Source organism: Mesoplodon bidens, assembly GCF_964165515.1.
Source record: "Mesoplodon bidens genome assembly, chromosome: 8".
Classification (NCBI taxonomy): Eukaryota; Metazoa; Chordata; class Mammalia; order Artiodactyla; family Ziphiidae; genus Mesoplodon; species Mesoplodon bidens.
The window spans coordinates 60,845,930-60,867,599 of NC_138165.1; the positions used below are offsets into that span (position 1 = coordinate 60,845,930).

Below are 21,670 nucleotides of genomic sequence, written 5' to 3' on the forward strand. Positions count from 1 at the left end.
CCAGCATCCCAAAGAGCGCTGTGAAGGCCAGGAGGTAATCAGCTAGAGCCTCCTATACTTCATACATACATACATACATACATATATATATATATACACACATATATATGCATATATATACATATATGTACACACACATTTACATTTTTTAACGAAAATAATATAACATAGGGTTTACAGAGCTCTATTAATTCTTTAAAGTTACATAGGCAAGGTCTATGCTTCAGTACAATCATTTTTTACTTTGGATTAAAGTGGGAATTTTAGGCCTAAAAATAGATTTAAGATTACTGAACAGAGGCCACATAGCAACACAGACTTGATAAATCTTGATCGTCAAATAACTAGAAATATGTTGTTGTTATCCTTATGCTGGGTGCTACACATCCCCCATCGATTATTTCATTTTAACTATAATACAAAAGCAAAACAGTTCACTGAAGTAATCTCTATTCATTACATTAGCACATATGCCAAATTATACTACCTGCACGATAATCTCTACGTTCAGAGGCTATATTTTTAGCATGTGCTCATCTCTGCTTCATTAAATACTGCAAGCAACCACAAAAAAAGGAATGCACATTGTACAGCAAGAGAGAGAACAACGATCTGCAGGGTGATATCTTCCAGGGCAACCAAAGACTAAACAAGTCAGAGAAACAAACCTTACGAGAGATATAAAACTAATTTGCAGTGACATTTAATATATATTTTTTTATCGGAAGGAATACATTTAAGTCACAGTTACATGGAAAAACACATAGACTATGTGAAATTCCAGGCTTTCTCCTAGAATATTCAAAATGCTCATCAAAAGTCAATTAGTACAGTAAAGATGGCCACCAGGTGACTGAATAGACAGAATGTCATTTAGTATTTTAAAAATAGATTCTGGGAGTAGAAGCTACCACCAAAATATCCAGAAATCTGAGTTAACTGGAACTCTACTTTGCATACCTGATACTAATAAATATAATAAGTGTTTACAGAGACTATGAATGCAGGGCAATAGCCTAAGGGATAGTCACAGAAAAGAAGAAATGAACACAATCCTGCTAGAGGGAGTACACAAAACTCCTGCTGTTGTTTTGCCCCCCCATCCCCCAAACAACAAGGGCCGTCTCTCTGGGGAAGAAATCTTTCAATAGCTGAAGCCCACTCCTCTGCCCCCACAAGACCCTAGAGAGCCCAGTGGAAAGTCTCTCAGATGCTGGTATGATTCTTGATCACCAAACTGGACAGGTCCTCTTCATGGCCTCTCAGGTTCTGACTGGCACAACCTCCTTCCCACAGAAGGGGTTAGCACCGTCTGTGAAGCCACAAATGAGGGAACTCTAAAAGGATTAGAAGAAGGAGGTATCTGATGAAAAGGCACCTGCAAGTCTGAAATCCTCTTTGGTGAGGACACTGTACATGCGCTGAGGCAGAGCCCGGGAGTAGGGAGCGGGGCGGGGCACGGTCGTGCGCAAGATGAGCTCCCGGCCCGCAGCGGGTGGGAAGTCTGCCGCCAGGTTCTGCCTCCTCTCTTCTGGGGGGACCATCCTCTTCAGATCCTCCTCCGGCGGAGCCATGGCTGCAGCCTTGAAGAGAATCACATGCTAGTTCAAGAGCGGGCCGAACGCTAAACTCAGATCATTTTGAAGGACAGATGAATAAGCATGATAAATACATAAAAATGTTCTACGTTACTCAGTAATGCAGTCAGTTATGTTATGATTGCTCAAAAATCACAACACAGAAAATGCAAGAAGCTTGAAACACTGCATGAGCAGCCAGAGATTACAAATAAACTGGTGACACAGACAGAAGATAATGACTGCCAGGCAATCGGCTTTGGAAAGTGAGGGCCATATTCAGACATCTGATGAAGAGGGACAATGGAGTTGTGCTGGTTTCTATACATTTCTTCTAGCAATGACCCAAGTCCAAGTCTGATGTCCTCAGTCCAGTAAGGAACTGCTGCTCTCCAGAGTCTGGAAAGATGATTTTTGTATCGATTCTTTCAATTCTGTTTAAGGTTCATTTGTCAAATTAAAACTGAGGACACTGGTTTTGTTTGCTGGGTGGGTGACTAATGTAATGCGGAAGTGACAGAGGTCCATGAAATGTAGCAGTGGCCACAAAAGAGAAGTTCTCAATATTAAAGGCATCTACTTTTTCATTAAAATTGAATAAAATACATATTCAACTAGAGCTTTCATTTTAACTCTGATCACTATGTTTCTTTCACAATACCATCAGCTTGGAAAAAAATAATTGTTTTGGCAATGGAAATATGAAATCATGTTATGCTAAACACCAGCAAGAAAGGTATGCCAAACCCAGACTGTTAAAGAGGTGGTTGGTTAGTCTTAATGACCGTATGAAGTTAGAGGGATGGGAAGGCACAAGGAACTATGAGGGACAAAGGCTATTTTGTTACCTCATCAGAAGATTCAGTCAGCTTGAGAAAGGGTGAGAAAAGAAACAGTGATGAAAGGGAAACAAGCAAGATGGTTTTAAAAGAGCTAGACAAGAGATTTCAAGATTATTTCAGAGACAGCATGCACTACGTTAAGGAACATGATCCTATCAAAAGAATATCAAGACAACAACACACCACATACAACACACCTAGCCGTCCAACTGAGCAGACAAATCTCACTACTCATGCATCTGATGGCTCAAGAGGCAACGTACAGAGTGTCACTTAATGGGGAAATGGTTCAGCAAAAATCTAGTTCTTTTCCCAAAGATTAAGATACTAAAAAAAGTACTCATGTCTTGAAAAATAGATAACCCAATGAATTTAAGACTAGATGTCTGACTTATTCAATTTAGAAAGACTAAGGCAAAATCCAATCAGTGGTCTGTTTGCTGAATTCCATTTAAATATGGATATATCACTGACACATAAAATCATGATGAAAGTTTATTAAAATGTATGATTTTAAGGAAAAGTTCTAAATATGTAAAATTACTGTAGGCTATAAAATATTTTCAGTGAAATTTTATAACCTTAAAAAAGTTAAAATCTTGATTTAATAGAATTGATATAAAGTATCAATTATGAAAAATTATGTGAATAAATTTGAATGGTTTATATTAATTAGCCAGATATTTAAGAGGTGAGTTTAAAAATGTACCAGCCAGGTGCTTGTTATATGGATTACAGTCTGCCAGTTCCCTAAAAACATTCACTTCAAGGTTTGAAAGTTTAAAATATTTTAAAATTATATAATGTGGGATGAATGTACAATTTCAGTATCCATTAAAGGGGATTAGCTATACAATGAGCCCAGTGAAAAGATGATACACTCTTATACTTACTAATGTAGAAGGATAATTACATTAAGTGGAAAATAAGAACAAAGTAAACTATGTAATATAATCCTATTTTGTAAAATTTACATATATTTATATATATATTTGTATATACTAGATGTTAAATGTTGACAGTGATCACCAGTGGGTAGTGAGATTAATGTGATTCATTTTTCAGTGTCATTAATTTTTCATTATAATTCTCTGTATTATCCAAATTTTTACAGTAAGACCTTACTTACAGTCTCAGGGAAGAAGCTTATTTCCACATTGGGGAGAATAATTTCGCTTTTACGTATTTAGAACAATGAGAGTGTTCTACTCTCAGCATTAAAAATATTTTATAAATACTTCAGATTTTAAATCCTCTTAACACACAGGTTTTTAAAAATGAGGAAAGAATTTTTGCAGTATAAGGAAAATTCATATTGGTGTTAACAAGGAAATGTGCTTATAAGCACTGGCTAGTAAACTGGCAAATATATCACAGGATGTGAAAACAGACTTGGTTTCATGCCAGAGAGAAAAACAAAATAAATCAAAGTAAGCATCTATTGTTTTCTAGAACTTTAATTTATAAAGAAATACTTGGTTTTTAACTTGAAATCCTTAAATTTAGGGGGCCACCTCATAAATAATCTCAGGTTTTAGTTCTTGCTAAAATTCCTATCAGTATATTTGGCTATGATTTTGAATATATTCAAATTCAACATATTCAAGTTCAAATTCATATATTCGATGCACTCCAGACCGACTCAAAGGAGATTATGAAGTTTTTATTCCATGTGTAAACCCATGAAAATTCTTTTCTCATTTGACTGTGAGAATCATACCTTCAAAACTGGGCCATTCTAGTGTCATCAAAGTGCTACATAAGGGGCACCCTGTATCTAGTACACTTCAAAATACTTTTATCAGAATCTTTAATATTAATGAGTCCTGATGTGAGAATCACCTACGGAATACCAGCGCCTCTTAACCAGTAAACAAGATAAGTACAGAGAGAATCAACCCAAAGTATAACTAATACCATCCTCATAAAAATCCAAATCTGAACAGTTTTAGAATGTCAGAGGTACTATACGATTTTTAAAACTTTTATCAGTAGAGGTAATGACACAGGGAAGTTTTCAAATTGAGCTTTCTTTCTGTGCTGAAGACTGTTTTCCATAGTCCTAAAATTCTGAATCTTGCTCTTCCTTCTTAGGAACCCTCTGAAGTTAGATCTCTTCACCATTATAAGAATAGTTAGATTTACTAACTCCAAGCTAAGTTGTGAATCCATTGCAGTACATGGAGTTTAAAACTGGTAAAACTAAACTAATTTGAAACTAGTAAACATTTTTTCCACAGCACAGCACTGGCCATTGCTAAACAAGTCCCTATCTGATTCGTTAACAAGGAATTTCAGGCCATTTTAACTTCTGAAATTTAGGTATTAAAATAAACTTATCATTTTATTTAAACATGTAAGAAAGCAGATGGATTTCAAAGACTAAAAAGTTACTGTTGAGAGTCATTATTTCTTCAGTGTTTGAATCCAATGCTGTTATTAGCAGCCATAGAATCGGCCATGTGTGGGAATCAAAACAGTACCTTACTGAGCAGAGGCCTGGAGAGATCATGACACAGTCAATAAGGAATCTCACATACCCTCTGAGCATTCACAAACAGCTTGTGAATGATCTTGCCAGCGTGTCCTCTTCCTGCACCAACAACTAACACCTCAGGTTGCTCCAAAAGGCAACTCACAAACCTGGAAGAGAGAGGTAATGAAAGGATAGAAAACAAGCTGCTCAGTTCACACTGGGTCAATCCTCCCTGATTCATTTTGGGGACAAACCGTCAAAATGATACTGGTGAACCCTACACCAAGGCTGGAGTGGAAATTTTTTTAACAGGACAGATCGACATTTGGAATTAAAATCGACTCAAATGACAATCTTACTGCCTTTCAACTGTTTTTGTAAATTTTTTTAAAAGCCCATCTCTGTCAAAGTGTAAGAAAAAATATTCAGTCTATTTCTTTCAGACTATAGAAGATGCTACACTAAATAAAAGATTTTTTAAATGTTTTTAACAACAAAAACCATGTTTAATTTATACAGCAAAGCAATGGTCCTTATTTCTCATTTTTGTTCTTTTAAGGTGTATGAGTGAGTGTGTGTGTCTGTGTGTGTGCGTGCGCTTAAAATACATGTTTTGCTGGGCAAAGTCTCAATTGTAAGCTGTGCCATTATGTGCTGGAAACACTCTACTTCCAAGTATATCACAGACAACGTATGGTGGAGCTAAGAGAGTCGAAGGCACAGAGCCACCAACTCTGCACCACCTGCTCACTAACTCACTGCTATCTTAGAAACAATTCCTGTGATTAGAGCATATCCTTCTCATTTAAGAGGAAGGAATTTTCAAGAGCAAAGAAGGCTGGGCGAAAATTTCAACAAAAGATATAATATTCAAACAAGAACTTGTTAAAAGCTATAGCAAATGCCTTGTCATATAATATTAATTATTTATCATCAATAATGCCATTTCTCATGGAAAGACTGATGAAAATTTTAGTTATAACAAATTCAAGCTGCTCAAGTAGCTAATTTGGAAACACTTTATAACCTATTGAAACAACATCGTCCTTTCAAGTACCTCAGGCAAAAATGGACAGGGACCCACACTGACAGGCTCCCTTCAAAATGGTCCAAATCTTGGAAGGAGGAAAAGGCTGACCCAATCATTTGCCTCATCATGGAGAGGCCATCTGGTCACTCTTTCAAAACACATTCACAAAGCACAGAGGATATGCACATTTGCTATCATAAATCTTGTTCAGAAGATTTAGTAACTCTTTAGTAAATGTTGTGTAAAAACTAGGAATATTCAGCAGAAATAGTTTCAGAACACCTCTGCCTGTACTTAAGGAACAGTGAGAGTGGAAAGCAAAGCTCTGGGGCCCTGCAAGTAACAAAGAGTAAACAGCCAGTTCCTCCAAGAGCAAACAAGGACACTCCTAGAAAGAGAGACCTGGAAGCCTTCGTTCTAAAAGTGGGAGGAATGGAAACACATGGCAAATACTCAGAGATACAGGAGAGGTCAAATCCTATGATAAACAAATATTTCTCTGTCTCTAGCCAATGCTTGTTACAAAAAATGGAGGAACACTACAAAAGAATCTCAATATTTTACAAAAATTTTCTAAAGAGAGTGGTGGCTTTTCCTATTGCAGATAAAAATGAGTTAATCAGATAGCAATTACCTTTCAAGATCTTCCTTTTCCTCCTCTTGTTCACATTTCTCAGTTCCAAACTTGGCTTTCAGTGAGCGGGCTCTAGCAATTATAGCTTCTACATTAGTAATTTGATGGATGATTTCCTAACAGTGCGAAAGGGGAGAGGCATACATTGGAAGACAGCAAAAAAAAAAAAAAAAAGCAAAGCCTTTTAAAAATGCATCTTTAAAATAATTATTGCCAACTGAGGAGAACACTTGGAAAGATCAGACTTACTTCCAATTTCTTGTCTTCTGGATTGGGGAAGTGCAAAACTTTACTGGAATGAGATATTATTTGCTTTATAATCTTCTTAACTGAAGAAATGTTTTCCAGACTTTCTATTTTTAAAAAGATCAAAGCCATCATTAGATAAGTTAGGCAAAATCTTTTATTTTGGAAATGAACTAATGACTAATCAAATAAGACATTTACCTTCCTCCTTTACCTTGAGTATGGCTGCATGAATTACACAAGGTAACAGGTGCCTAGCAAGGTCTGCAGGTTTCTGTACTGCCAGATAGTGCAGCACCTGAAGGAGACACGAAGTTAGATAAGTGATCAATGCAGTTGTCAAAGAATAAAGCAGCCATTTATTGGGTCGGCCAAAAGGTTCATTCACTTTTTTCCATGAGATGGCTCTAGCAGCAACTTAGTTTTCTTTAACTTCATTCGAAACAATTTTGTTAGATCGTATGTGACAGCTGTCGTATCAGTTTGCATTTAAAAAAAGACAGCAAAATTGGTGAATCTTTGTGTAGCCATTTTAATATTGAAGATGGAAGAAAAAAAGCAACATTTTTGGCATATTATGCTTTATTATTTCAAGAAAGGTAAAAATGCAACTGAAATGCAAAAAATAGATTTGTGCAGGGTATGGAGAAGGTGCTGTGACTGATCAAACACGTCAAAAGTGGTTTGAGAAGTTTCGTGTTGGAGATTTCTTGCTGGATAATGCTCCACGGTCGGGAAGACCAGTTGAGGTTGATAGGGATCAAATTGAGACATTGAGAACAATCAACGTTATACCACGCGGGAAACAGATGACATACTCAAAACATCCAAATCGAGCGTTGAAAATTTGCACCAGCTTGGTTATGTGATGTTTGGGTTCCACGTAAGTTAAGCGAACAAAACCTTCTCGACCATATTTCTGCATGCGATTCTCTACTTAAATGTAATGAAAACGTTTTGGGATTTTTTTGATTGTTTGTTTATTTATGGCTGCATTGGTTCTTCGTTGCTGCGCGCAGGCTTTCTCTACTTACGGCGAACGGGAGCTACTCTCTGTTGCGGTGCATAGGCTCCTGTAGTTGTGGCATATGGGCTCAGTAGTTGTGGCTTGTGGGCTCAAGTGCAGGCTCAGTAGTCATGGCGCACGGGCTTAGCTGCTCCGTGGCATGTGGGATCTTCCCAGACCAGGGCTCGAACTTGTGTCCCCTGCACTGGCAGGCAGATTCTTAACCACTGCACCACCAGGGAAGTCCTAAACGTTCCATTTTTAAAACAGATTGTGATAGGCAATGAAACAATACAATGTGGAATGGAAGAGATCGTGGGGCAAGCGAAATGAACCACCACCAACCACAACAAAGGCCGGTCTTCATGCAAAGAAGGTGATGTTGTGTATATGGTGGGATTGGAAGGGAGTCCTCTATTATGAGCTCCTTCCAGAAAACCAAATGATTAATTCCAACAAATACTACTCCCAATCAGACCAACTGAAAGCAGCACTCAACGAAAAGCATCCAGAATTAGTCAACAGTAAATGCATAATCTTCCACGAGGATAATGCAAGACCACATGTTTCTCTGATGATGAGGCAAAAACAGTTACAGCTTGGCTGGGAAGTTCTGATTCATCGGTTGTATTCACCAGACATTGCACCTTTGGATTTCCATTTATTTCGGTCTTTACAGAATTCTCTTAATGGAAAAAATTTCAATTCCCTGGAAGACTGTAAAAGGCACCTGGAACAGTTCTTTGCTCAAAAAGATAAACCGAAGGCACTTTTTGGCCAACCCGATAAAAGAGTACCACTGAACTCACATCTGTAACAAGGGTAGAGATGAGCTCTCTTCTCTTCTCTTAGTACCTACCGCTGCTCATTCAGGTAAGTAGCTACTACTCCCAAAGGTAAGAATAATGTTACTGAAATCATCTAAGAACTTCAGTCCTTAATGATGGTGAATACTCTCATAATTTTTTTCCTACTTCCATATGTAATACATGCAGATTAGGAAAATACAAAGAAAATTAAAACCACTTGCAAATTATACCACCTAGAAATAATAACTGTTAGTGGTGGAGCATTTTCATTCCAGGATTCTTTAAGATTTTGAATATATATATTAAGTGAACTAATATTAAGTATGTAAAATGTTTTGTAACCTGCATTCTTCCTCAGTTAAGATTTCTAAACGTTGCTAGTGACCTTCCTCTAAATTTTTTGGTTTTAGTATGTTTTCTAAAATGGAAATTGTTTTATTATTTTTCTGATTAAAAAAAACACACAGAAAAGTATGTATAACACTTGGACCCTACCTTTAAGCTCTTCAGCAGTAAAGACAAAAGAAATATAATCTCAAAATGTGAGCCTAGCTGATAAATGCTCACAGATCTCAAAAGCACATAAGTAAAAACAAAGAAGTATAATGCAGAAGTTCTCTAGAAATCCTACTTCCTAAGGAACAACACAGTTTTGTGTTTTTCTTCTCAGACTTATTTCTATAAACACAAAGATACAGATGCATATGCAATTTCTTAACAAAAACTCATACACAATTTCATAACTTGCTTTGCTCATTTAATGATGTATGATTTAAAATTATTTGCCTTGGAGGGTTTTGCGTTTTGAAACGTTTTTAAAATTAAAAAACTTTTAAAATACACATACCAGAGTATTTTATAAATACAGAAAACACAAACACTCGTTTATACACAAACGAGCTTAAGAAACAGATCACCAGTACTTTCCAAGTCCCCCTTGTGCCCACCCTGATCAAGACTCCCTCCCTCACACACTCCAACCCTCAATAAACTACTAATCATTGTTTTGGTTTTCTTCATAGCTGTCTCACATATGTACGTAGCCCTAAACAATGTGCTGCTTAGTTTTGTCTGGTTTTAATTCTTTGTATACATGTATTGCTTCTGGTTATGCTCCTCAGTGACTTGTTTTTCATTCAGCATTATTTCTGAAATGCATAGATGTTAATACTGATACATGCTCTAGTCTACTCATTTTCACTGCTGTATTAAAATGCCCCCCCATTTTTTGGCTATTAAAATAATGTTCCTATCACATTATTTCATATGTTTGTGGTGCACATGTAGAGGAATTTCTTCAGGCTATCTATCTAAAAATAGACAATGCCAAATTATTGTTTTTCAAATACTGAAGTCATATTCCAAATTATTTTACCAAGTACTTTAACAGATTTACATTCTTATATAGAGTAATAAGAGTTCCCACTGTTGAACATCCTTGTTAACACTATTCCAAATGCTGTTTTCCTTAACTTACAGAAAAACAAATTTCCAAGAATACAAAATATTTGTACACCCTTTGCGTACATTGATTTGCTACTTTTACCTCATCTCTTTTATCACATGTATCTCTCCTCTGTAGGTACATACAATATATGCACACATACATTTTTTTCTGAATAATTTGAGATCAAGTTCCATATACGATGTCCCTTTAACTCCAAATATCTATATTTCCTAAAATTAAGAATGTAGTTAAACTAAATTAACACTGATCAAATACTTTTTTTTTTGCGTTACACGGGCCTCTCACTGTTGTGGCCTCTCCTGTTGCGGAGCACAGGCTCCGGACACGCAGGCTCAGCAGCCATGGCTCACGGGCCCAGCCGCTCCGCGGCATGTGGGATCTTCCCAGACCGGGGCACGAACCCGTGTCCCCTGCATCGGCAGGTGGACCCTCAACCACTGCACCACCAGGGAAGCCCTGATCAAATAATTTTAATCTAAGCTATTATCCTTAATACAACTTTGTCAATTGACTGAATAATGTCTTTTATAACCTTTTCCCACCACCATACGGGATCCAGTTAAGGATCATGCGTTGGCTTTAGTTATCACACCTCTCTAATCTCAATGAATCTGGAAGTTTTCCAGTCTGTCATTTATAACACTGACATTTTGAGTATAGTCATCCTCCCTTTTTTGGTGAACTAAATTCCATACTTTATTCCTATTTCCTTAGTTTTAAGAAATTGAGATATAATTTACATACCATAAAATTCACCACTTTAAAATGTACATTTCAGTGGTTTTTAGCATATTTGCAAGGTTATGCAACTATCACCACTATCTAAGTCCAGAACATTTTCATTACCCCAAAAGGAAACCCAGTGGCCAAAAGCAGTCACTACCCTCAATCCCCCAGCAACTACTAAACTAACTTTCCTTCACCATGGACTGGCCTATTCTGGATAATCCATGTAAGTGGAACCATGTAATATGTGGCCTTCTGTTTCTGGCTTCTTTCACTCAGCATAATGCTTTCAAGGTTCATCCGTGTTACAACATATATCAGAACTCCATTTTCATGGCTGAGTTATATTCCACTGTATGGATATACAACATTTTGCTTATCTATTCATCAGTTGATAGACATTTGGATTAGTTTCACTTTGGGGCTATTATGAATAATGAGGCTCTCAATATTTGTGTACAAAGTTTCCTTAGTTTTTATCTAATGTCCCTTTCCTATTCCAGGATCCCATCCAGGATATCACATTATATTTAGTAGTAATGTTTCTAGGCTCCCCTTGGATGTGACAGTTTCTCAGACTTTCTTGGTTTTACTGTGGCCTTAGACAGTTTTGAGGAATTCTAGTCTAGTATTTTGCAAAAAGTCCCTCAATTATGACTTATTTGCTGTTTTTCTGATAATTAAACTGCAGTTATATGTTTTGGGGAGGAAGACCAAAGAGGTAGAGTGCCACTTTCATCATATCATATCAAGATGTGACTTATCCCTGTTGCCACCCTTGCTCACCTGGCTAAGGTGGTGTTTGTCAGGTTTCTGCACTGTACAGCTACTCATTTCCCCTACGCTGCACACTGTACCGTGCACAGCCCACACTTATGGAGTGCAGAGGTATGCTCCACTTCCTTGATGGCAGAGTAGATTTAGAGTTCTTATGCATGGGAGATTTGTCTCTCCTCTCCAATTTATTCCACAATTTATTTATATCACTATAGACTCAAGGATATTTATATTTTGATTATAATCCAATACTATTTTATTTATTATTGCTCAAATTGTTCCAGTGTTGGCCACTGGGTAATCTTTCAGTTGGTTCCTGTGTTCCTTTAATCTTCTCCCACAGTTGTGTGTATTTTTTTTTTAGCTCTTTTTAAAACAGAGTGTTTCTCATTTGGGGTTTCTCTAATGTTTCCTCATTATTAGATGCAGACTATGCACTCTTGGACCACACAGTACATAACTGATGTTGGATCCTTCAGATTATCACATCTCAATGCAGACAATCTGCCCCTTATTGGTGATATTCATTTTGATCATTCAGTCAAGGTACTGTCCCATTTCTCCAGTGCATACTTATTATTTATTCCCTTGCAGTTCAGAAGTATAATCTGTAAAGAGCCACTTTAAAACCATGCAAGTATGACACTCTTCACCCAGATTTCCACCTAGACTTAATATCTATTGATGATTCTTACCTGAACCAGTTACTATAAATATGGTTGTAAAATGAAGTTTCCAACTCCAATGTATCCTCTCTATTTATCATTCATCTTTCTGCTGAAATGCCCTCCCTTCTCTCCCATTTCTTTATTTATCTACATATTATCAATGTGGACCCATGGGTTATGATTTCTATCCAATGGTTTATAATTCATTACTGTCCTTATCTGGCACTCAAATTGTCCAGATTTGGCCAGTAAGAGCCCCTTACTAGCTACTTATGAAATGCCCCCATCTTTTTAAAAAACACTTCTTTATTTTCTGGCAACACACGATCTTCCATACATCTTACACCTTCCCTGCCCCAATCCTGAAATCAGCCATTTCTCTGAAGCATGGTTCCTTTTAGTAAGGAATGTTCTAGAAATCAAAATATATGTACTCACTGCTACCAGGATGTCACTGCTTCTAGATCCCTACAGAAGTGAGCTAGGAAATGTATGCTTATATATATACATATGTACATACCCACATGCCTATCTGTATTTTAGAAACCTATGAGTCCACACCAATACCTCCAATTCCAATCACTGCCACTGGGTCTTCTTTGCCTTCCTCAATTCCACGTTTGCATCTCACTTCCACAATGAGAATTCTGGCTCCCAACAATACCAAATTACTCATTTGCTCAAACAATAATCCATCTACAAGTTTCAGAATTGCTTACCCATATCACTATAAAAACAAACCTAGAAAGTATGAGTTTAAGATTTGTTTCCTGTGGTCTCCCACCACCCACCACACCTGAGGGTATACAGTCAAACATATCTTTTGTCCATAAATTACCTGAATTAGATTTCTTCCTCCCACTCCATCCCCCTTTCAGTGTAGATGTTATTCGTTTGAAATACAGCTAGTTTATCTCAGCTTGCTTTCAGTCTTAGGTTATTTCCCCTCTTTCTATTCTTCTTGATTTAAGTTTTGAATGTAGACCATTACATTTTTCCAGAGTCAAATGTATACAGAAAAAAAGCACACTCTTTTCTAACTGTCACCCCCCCCATATTCCTCCCACTCTATCTTTCCCTCCCCCTCCCAACCATTTTGGGTAACTAATTTCAGTGTTTTCTGGTTTATCCTGAGTTTCTTTTTGTAAACATAAATAGATATATGTTTTCTTAATTGCCCCCCCCGTTTTTAAACACAAAATGAAGCTATACTCTTATACTTTATTTTTATACTCGTTTATACTTTTCTTTACGATACTCCTTGATACTCTTTTATACTTTACTTTTATACACTTTTATACTTCTCTCTTAAAAACATATCCTAGAAGCTGGTTTCTATCAGTTAATAAAGGTTTTTCTCCTTTTTTTTTTTTTTTTTTTAAACCGCTACATAGTACTCAGTTATGTAGATGAACCACAGTTTATTCCACAAAGCTCCTAAGTTTGGGCATGTAGATAGTTTCCAGTATTTTGTAATTACAAGTAATGCAGCAATGAATAACTTAATGCATCTGTATTTTTGTTCTGTTGAAAATATTAGGGTAAATTCCTAGAAATGGGATTGCTTCTAGGTGAAAGGGTAAATGCATATGTAAATTTTGTTAAATACTGCCAAATTCCCCTCCACAGGGGCTTGTACCATCTAGCCTCTTACCAGTACTGTATGAGAGGGCCTGGTGCCTCATGGCCTCACTGAATATTTATCAAGCTTTTGAATTTTTGCCAATCTGATTGTGAGAAATGGTTCTCTCAGTACAGTTTTAATTTGCATTTCTCTTATCATGAATGAAGTTGAACATCTTTTGATAGGCTTAAGGGTAATTAGCCTTTTCATGGTGAGTTCTCTACTCCTATCTCCTGACCATTTTTCTATAGTATTTTGGCCCTTTATCTGCAATACATATTCTCCCAGTTTACAAATATTTCTCTCAGTTTATCATTTGTCTTTTGAATTTACTTTTCTTTTTGCCATGCAAGAGTTGTTTTTTTTAAAACAAATTCTATCAATCATATTTTTAACTGCATCTGGGTTTTGACTCCTCTCTCTATATTCAGGTTACAGAGGAATTCACCCATGTTTTCTTCTAGTGCTCCTACAGCTTCGTCTTCAGTCCATTCTTGTCTATGGTATATGAGATAGATCTAATTTAACTTTTTCCAAAAGGTTATTCTGTTATCTCAAGACCATATATTAAAAAGGCCATCTATACCCCAGTGATTGAGATGCCGTCTTCATCATATACTAGATTTCCACATGTAGTTATGGACTTTCCATTCTGTTTCACTAAGCTGTCTATTTGTGCGCCAGTATCACATTATTTAAATAGTGAAGCTTTGTACTGTGCTTTAAAATCTGGTTCGGTTAGTTGCCGCCCTTTCCCTCCCTTCCCCCATAGCTCTTTCTTTTCAACCTGTTCTTAGCTATTCCTGCATGTGCTTTTTAAACAATTCACCCACTTAAAGTGTACAATTCAGTGGTTTTAGGTATATTTACAGAGTTGTACAACCAAAAACCACAATCAATTTTGTAACATTTTCAGCACCCCAAAAAGAAATCCATTAACGTCTACTCTCCAAACCCCTGAGTCCTAACTTGCATTTTTATTTCTCCATATGAACTTTAGTACCAACTTGTCTGGCTCCATAATAAAGCCTTTTAGTGTTTTTATTGGGACTGCACTAAATTTATAAGTTGATTTAGGTAGAACTGACCTTAATGATATTGAGACTTCCTAACCACGAACAAGGAGTATCTTTCTATTTGTTCAACTGTGTTTTTCAGGAGCATTTTGTTTTCTTTATTCAGATTTCAAAGATTTCTTGTTAAAGTTTATTCCCAAGTATTTTAATGGCTTTTTTTCTTCTTATAGTGAAAAGATAATGACATTTACATCTTCAGAATGTCTATTATTTGTGTACATGAGTGCTACTAGTTGTATATTAACTCTATATCCTGCTACCTTGCTGAATTCTTTTGCTTGAATTAGTTTTAACAATGATTCTTTAGATTTTTTCCAGTATACTGCCACATAATCTGCAAAGATTTTTTCTTTTTAGCTCCTGTGCCTTTGCTTCATGATGATACAATTTTCTACTTAGACTTGTTAATCCAGTCAATTATACTGTATAAATAGAGTTCCAAATAATCATCCTTGCATTCAATCAACATGTATTATTTTCTTAAAGTGGTAATAGAGTCTGTTCACTTAGCATTTTTGCATTCAATTTCTTATTACTGGTCTGTAAACTTTTTTTTGTATGCTGTCTTTATCAGGTTTAGGTACATTGTTATAGTTACTTCATAAAGACTGGAAAATTTCCTTCAATTACTATGCATTGAAACCATTTGTGCAGCATTGGAACTACATGGTCTCTCTATTCCCCTGTGAAACCATCTAGGCCTGGTGCTTTTTTACAGGGTTATTCCTTGATAACTGTCTCTATTTCTTCTTTGGAAACTGGTCTGTTTATATATAATTTGTCTTTACTGGGGTCAGTTTTGGTACACTGAATTTTCCTAAGAAATCATCCATTTCATCTCAGTTTTCAAATTTTCAGTATGTTTAAAAAAATACTTCTTCTGAATCAATAGTCATTTGCCCTTTTCTTCATTTATTTTGCATATGCATGCTTTTCCCTTTCTTTTGTGATTAAGGTAGCTAATGGCTTATCTACTTTGATTTTTTTTAAACCAGATTTATTAATTTGATCTGTTTTTCTGTTCTCTACCTCACTGTTATCTACTTTTTATCTTTATGACTGCCTTTCCTTAATTTTCATCTGGTTTTACTTTGTTGTTCTTTTTCTAGGTTTTTGAGTTAGGAATTTATTAATCCAATAATTTTCATTCTTTTGCTTTAATAATTTTTTAAAATAAATTTATTTTAGGGCTTCCCTGGTGGCACAGTGGTTGAGAGTCCGCCTGCCGATACAGTGGACACGGGTTCGTGCCCCGGTCCGGGAAGATCCCACATGCTGTGGAGCCTGCATGTCTGGAGCCTGTGCTCCGCAACGGGAGAGGCCACAACAGTGAGAGGCCCGCGTACCGCAAAAAAAAAATAAATAAAATTTAAAAACAAATTTATTATTTTATTTATTTATTTTTGGCTGCACTGGGTCTTCATTGCTGTGCGTGGGCTTTCTCTAGTTGTGGTGTACAGGCTTCTCATTGTGGTGGTTTCTCTTGTTGCAGAGCACAGGCTCTAGGCGCACGGGCTTCAGTAATTGTGGCTCACAGGCTCTAGAGCACAGGCTCAGTAGTTGTGGCGCACAGACTTAGTTGCTTTTTTTTTTTTTGGTATGCGGGCCTCTCACTGTTGTGGCCTCTCCCGTTGCGGAGCACAGGCTCCGGACACACAGGCTCAGCGGCCATGACTCATGGGCCCAGCCGCTCCGCAGCATGTGGGATCTTCCCAGACCAGGGCACAAATGCGTGTCCCCTGCATCGGCAGGCGGACTCTCAACCACTGCGCCACCAGGGAAGCCCTGATATCTTCTTAAATATATCCTATAGGCTCTGATATGCAGTACTTTCATCATCATTATTTTTCAGGAATTCTATAGTTCCTCTTTGTATTTCCCCTTTCACCTAAGTGCTGTTTAAATTTCCAGTTGGAAGGCCTAGAGTTTTTAATTTTTAATTACTAGTTTTATTGCAGAGATCAGAGTATTGGTCTTATTGCCACTATGAAACCCACTGATGTTTTCTTTGTGCCCTAATATACTATCAGTTTTTTGTTTTTTTTATATAATTTTTTGGGGGGGCTGCATTGGGTCTTCGTGGCTGCGCACGGACTTTCTCTAGCTGCAGTGAGCAAGGGCTACTCTTCGTTGTGGTGCATAGGCTTCTCACTGAGGTGGCTTCTCCTGTAGCAGAGCATGGGCTCTAGGTGCGCGGGCTTCAGTAGTTGTGGCACACGGGCTCAGCAGTTGTGGCTCACAGGCTCTAGAGCTCAGGCTCAGTAGTTGTGGCGCACGGGCTTAGTTGCTCTGTGGCATGTGGTATCTTTCCAGACCAGGGCTTGAACCTGTGTCCCTTGCATTGGCAAGTGGATTCTTAACCACTGCGCCACCAGGGAAGTCCCTACTATCAGTTTTTGTGAATGTTCCATGTGTGCTTGAAAAGAAAGTACAGTTTCTATTATCAAGGTACAGTGTTTGAGATACATCTAAAAGATCAACCTTATTATCTTGTTTAGATCTTTTCTTAGTTTTGTTTACCAGTCTTGTATTAAGAGTGTGTTAAAAGTCCTCTGTTATTAGTGTGTTTTCATCTATTTCTTTTTGCATCTCCCATGGTTTCTGTTTTATACAAATGGTTACCGTGTTATCTAGTACATAAACATTAACAACTATATATCCTCATTGTGAAATACCACTTTTAGACTATAAAGCATCCTTGTGTATCTCATTTAATGCTTTTCTGCTTCAATTCTATTTTGTTTGGCATCAGGATTAAAACTCCTGCTTTCTTAATGTTTTCATTTACCTGGTAAATCTCTGTCCATTGTTTACTTTGTAACCTTTCTGAATCACAGAATGCCTTGTTTACAGCAGAGAGCTGGGTTTTATATGACTATCTTATAATTATATGTAATTACTTTGCATGTGATATGATTTTTATTATGTGTGTTACTCTATTTGGTGTGTGTTCTTTGCTTTTGAATAATTTTTCCATTGTACTTAGGAAGGTTTATATTTTTATTCTAGTAGATAACCTTGTATTAATACCTTTTATGCTGCCCTTAATTCCCTTATATCTTTATTTTATGAACTGGTCTGATAATTTTAAATGGTATCCTTTGCTTACCACTTATTATCTATGTAACAGTCAATGATTTCATTCTACTTTCCTCCTTCTCTTTTTCCATCCCAACTTTTATAGCTGCATTCTCTCTACTTTGCCCTAATATACAGTTTTTACATCTTCTTCTACCCATGTCCCCATCTAGTTTTAGTCTTAGCTCTAAAATTAAATAAATGAGATGCTCACCCATAAGCCCTTTGCCAAAGTTTCCCTAGTCATCTCTTGGTTGGGTAAGTTCATCCTCCTATACTACACTGTTCAATAAGGCAGCCACTAGCCAAATGCAGCCATTTAGAAATCCAGTTCCTATGTTATACAAGCCACATTTCAAGTGCTCATTAAAGCCACATATGGCCAGGGGCTACCATTTTGGACAGCATAGCTATAACCATTCTGAACACTGCAGGAAGTTCTATTGGACTGGGGCAGCTGTAGTGGACTCCTCAGGAAGGGCACATGTATACAGTTATATGGGCAAAAACTCAGAGAAAACATTTTTTATAGCCTTGACTACCTGGACATCTTGGTGGAACGTAAAATCTTTAGTGTGTATTTTTTGCTTATATTTCTTGAAAACTCTGCTCCACACTGCCCTGCTGTTGAGAAATCTGACAACTCTCTCATTCTCTTTCCCTTGTAAATTATTTTCATGTTTTTGCCTGCAGGGTCTGAGTTTTTTGTTTTTGTTTTTTAAATATTTAAGGTCTAGTAGTATTACAGTGATATAATTTGGAGTTCGCTACTCCTAGTCAACTTTCCCCTGTACCCAGTGAGCCCTTTCAATGTGTAAAATTGGGTTTTCTTTCATAATCAGAAAGTTTTCTTAAATTGCAGTTTTAAGTATTAGTTCTGCTCTAGTGCTCTGATTTTTCTGCTTCAAGGACTCTAATAAAATGAGTATTATTCCTACTTTTCCTATCTTTCATTTTTACTATTTTCTCCCCAGTCCCTTTACTCCTTTATCTCAGTTTCTTTCTCTTGGCTGTTTTGCTGCTTTTCCTCAATGCCTTTTATTAAATTTACACATGAACCTATTCTTCTGTGGGTGCCATGTAATTTAGTCTTTGTTTTTGATATGGTTGTCTTTTTCTTATACTTCTATCCTGAGTTAAATCAACAGTAGTTTCATTTCTTTGTGGGGTTTTGGATTCATTTGTGCTCTTGTTTTTAGTATTTCTAATTAAACATCATTTTTCATATCCCCCATGCTTGTTTGAGAATATCTGATTCAGTTTGGACTGTTATGTTACAATTTTCTTCTGCTTTGTGGTCAGTTTTCTGGGAAATGTTTTTATTAGCTGAAATGATCCAATTTGTGCTTTCCATATTTTATAGTAGTTTTATATAGATGTGGTCTGCTCTTTACTATTATAGGTCATGTCACAGTTCAAAAGTGCCCTCTTCTGCATAATTTCTTTAATGGATGGCGGGAGATGAGAGAGGTTGATATGTCTTATTTCTCTTTCATTCCTACAGAATCTTTAATCTTCCCCTTCTTTCCTTCTTTCCCATCAATGCTTTATCTCTAAGGGGTGTATCATTCCTACTTATCTACCTGGTTCTTCCTAAGGCAGAGTCTCTCTGAGTGTCCACTTCTGGTCCTGCTTATTGTCAAGCCACTTCCCTTAGCCAGTGCTGTTAACTCTCAAGCCCTACCTGTGTTGAGTATTTTGACACTTAGTGTTAGGAGCAATCTTTCTGGAGTGACTGGACTGCATTTAAGTCTTCTGTATCCCTCAGCATTTCTTCTTAAGACTCCCTGTCCATAATCTCTACACCCACAGGCTTACAACAGTGGGAAATCCACTGGAATCTGGCTTATTTCTCTACTTACTTAGTTAATTCAAAGATCACTGTAACCTCTAACTGTAGTAATGCTGACAGCATGGATTTCTGTACTCTACTTAATTTCATGGAGTTTTTTGGGAGTTGGGTGGGTGGAAGGGTATGTGGGACAACTTGATATCAGGTGGCTGCCAATATTCTCCAGAACTCCAAATGTTTTTTTTAATAATTGCAAAGTAGTCTACTAAATGATTATATCATAATTTATTAAACAAAGCCTTATTTCTGGAAATGTTGGCTGTATCTACTTTTTCACTACGAAACTTTTTGAACATCATTCTTGAACACTGATCTTTATGTATCTCTCATTATTCCTTTAATACATTTTTTTGGCAGTAGAACTGCTAGGTCAAAAGACATGATCATTTTTAAGGCTTTTGACATATGCTGTGAGATGGTCCAATGGTAAACATTCTATGTAAAATATGCATGTCTTACTCTTTGGACTACCTGTAACCAGTTCTAAAATCTTAAATGTGAATATTCAATATGTAAAAGGTTCATTACATTTCAATGCTTTGCTTCTCAAGTATGTCCAAAGCTTTCATATCTATCATAGTTTTTAAAATACTAGAACAACAATTAGCAGTATACCCAAACATCAGTTACCTTTTCTGCTTCCCGTGTATCATCAAAGAGTCTCCTTTGCCTTCTAGCGGGAATTGGCTTAGCTGTTTCCCAGGCTTCTACCCACATATTGCTTGGAATCTTCATTCGGGCACTCAGTTCTCCTTTCAGAACCATGTTGCCCTTTTCATCAATCACTTCCTCTTCAATGTAATCCCGGGGTGAGTACCACCTAACAAAATCTTCCAGAAAACAACCTGGATTAGCTGCCTAAAACAGACAAAAAATTCAGCAGAATCAAATAAAAATCAACAGTTACTGATAAACCTGTTTTCAAAAATCATACTTTCACAAAAAGACCAATCTTTACAAAATCTAGTATGTGACCTGAGTTACAGTATCACCTTTAAATCAGGTCAGATGTTAAAGCACCAAAAGTACTTTATTTTTGCTGCCCCCATTTTATAGAAAAAGAAAACATTTTCATTTGATGAATTTGGAAATACAAATTTGATGTAAAGTGAAAATAAATCTCAGACTATAAGTTATATAAGTTAATTTAAAATTATAGTATAATAACTAACTACTCAATACTTAGAAAAGTATCAATAAGCTCAAGTCAAGTAAATTAAATACACAACATGATCAGAATAATAACCCAATGATGGAAAAGTTCTGCTCTTTTTTTCCTCGATAAGTCAATACTGATACTGCAATAAATATCAGCTAACCTCAAAAATGTTCTATTCAGCCATCAAATTCTCACGCTTTATATAACAAGTTACCATTACATAAACTGCTTTTGTGCCATTAAGGAACTGGAATTAAAATCTGCTTTTGTGCCATTAAGGAATTGGAATTAAAATCATTGTTTTTCAGGCTTCTGAAACCAAACTAATTAAAGTTTTATTTAGTGGATAATTCTATAGAATTAACAAGATGCATGCCAAAATCCTTTAAGTACTTCTACATTCAAGCCTGAAAAAAAAGGGAGAGGCTTTACAGTGTTAGTGGTAAGGCATGGAGGTCTTTTTGCCAGTGCCCAGTAATATATTAGTAGAGTATTAAGGATGGGCATATATATCATCCCCTTAATATTCAAAGGATATGTGTACATACATTAAACACATACCTTTTTGGTTATAATTCTCTACCACAACATATTCATCCTGCTATAAGTACTATATTTAATT

General features: G+C 36.6%; 1 protein-coding gene across 2 annotated transcripts in view; it reads right to left on the minus strand.

The window, feature by feature from the left end:
• Positions 1 to 687: 687 nt before the first annotated feature.
• Positions 688 to 21,670, minus strand: part of RAB3GAP1 (RAB3 GTPase activating protein catalytic subunit 1) — a 124,120-nt gene continuing 103,137 nt past the window's right edge. For both annotated transcript variants that reach the window (XM_081241606.1, XM_081241605.1), the window contains 6 exons: positions 20,520 to 20,747; positions 7,007 to 7,103; positions 6,809 to 6,912; positions 6,560 to 6,675; positions 4,960 to 5,062; positions 688 to 1,583 (listed from right to left, as the gene is read on the minus strand). In XM_081241606.1, the coding sequence (XP_081097732.1) occupies positions 1,347 to 1,583; positions 4,960 to 5,062; positions 6,560 to 6,675; positions 6,809 to 6,912; positions 7,007 to 7,103; positions 20,520 to 20,747 (885 nt within the window). In that variant the 3' untranslated portion in view covers positions 688 to 1,346. The remainder of the gene's footprint in view (positions 1,584 to 4,959; positions 5,063 to 6,559; positions 6,676 to 6,808; positions 6,913 to 7,006; positions 7,104 to 20,519; positions 20,748 to 21,670) is intronic.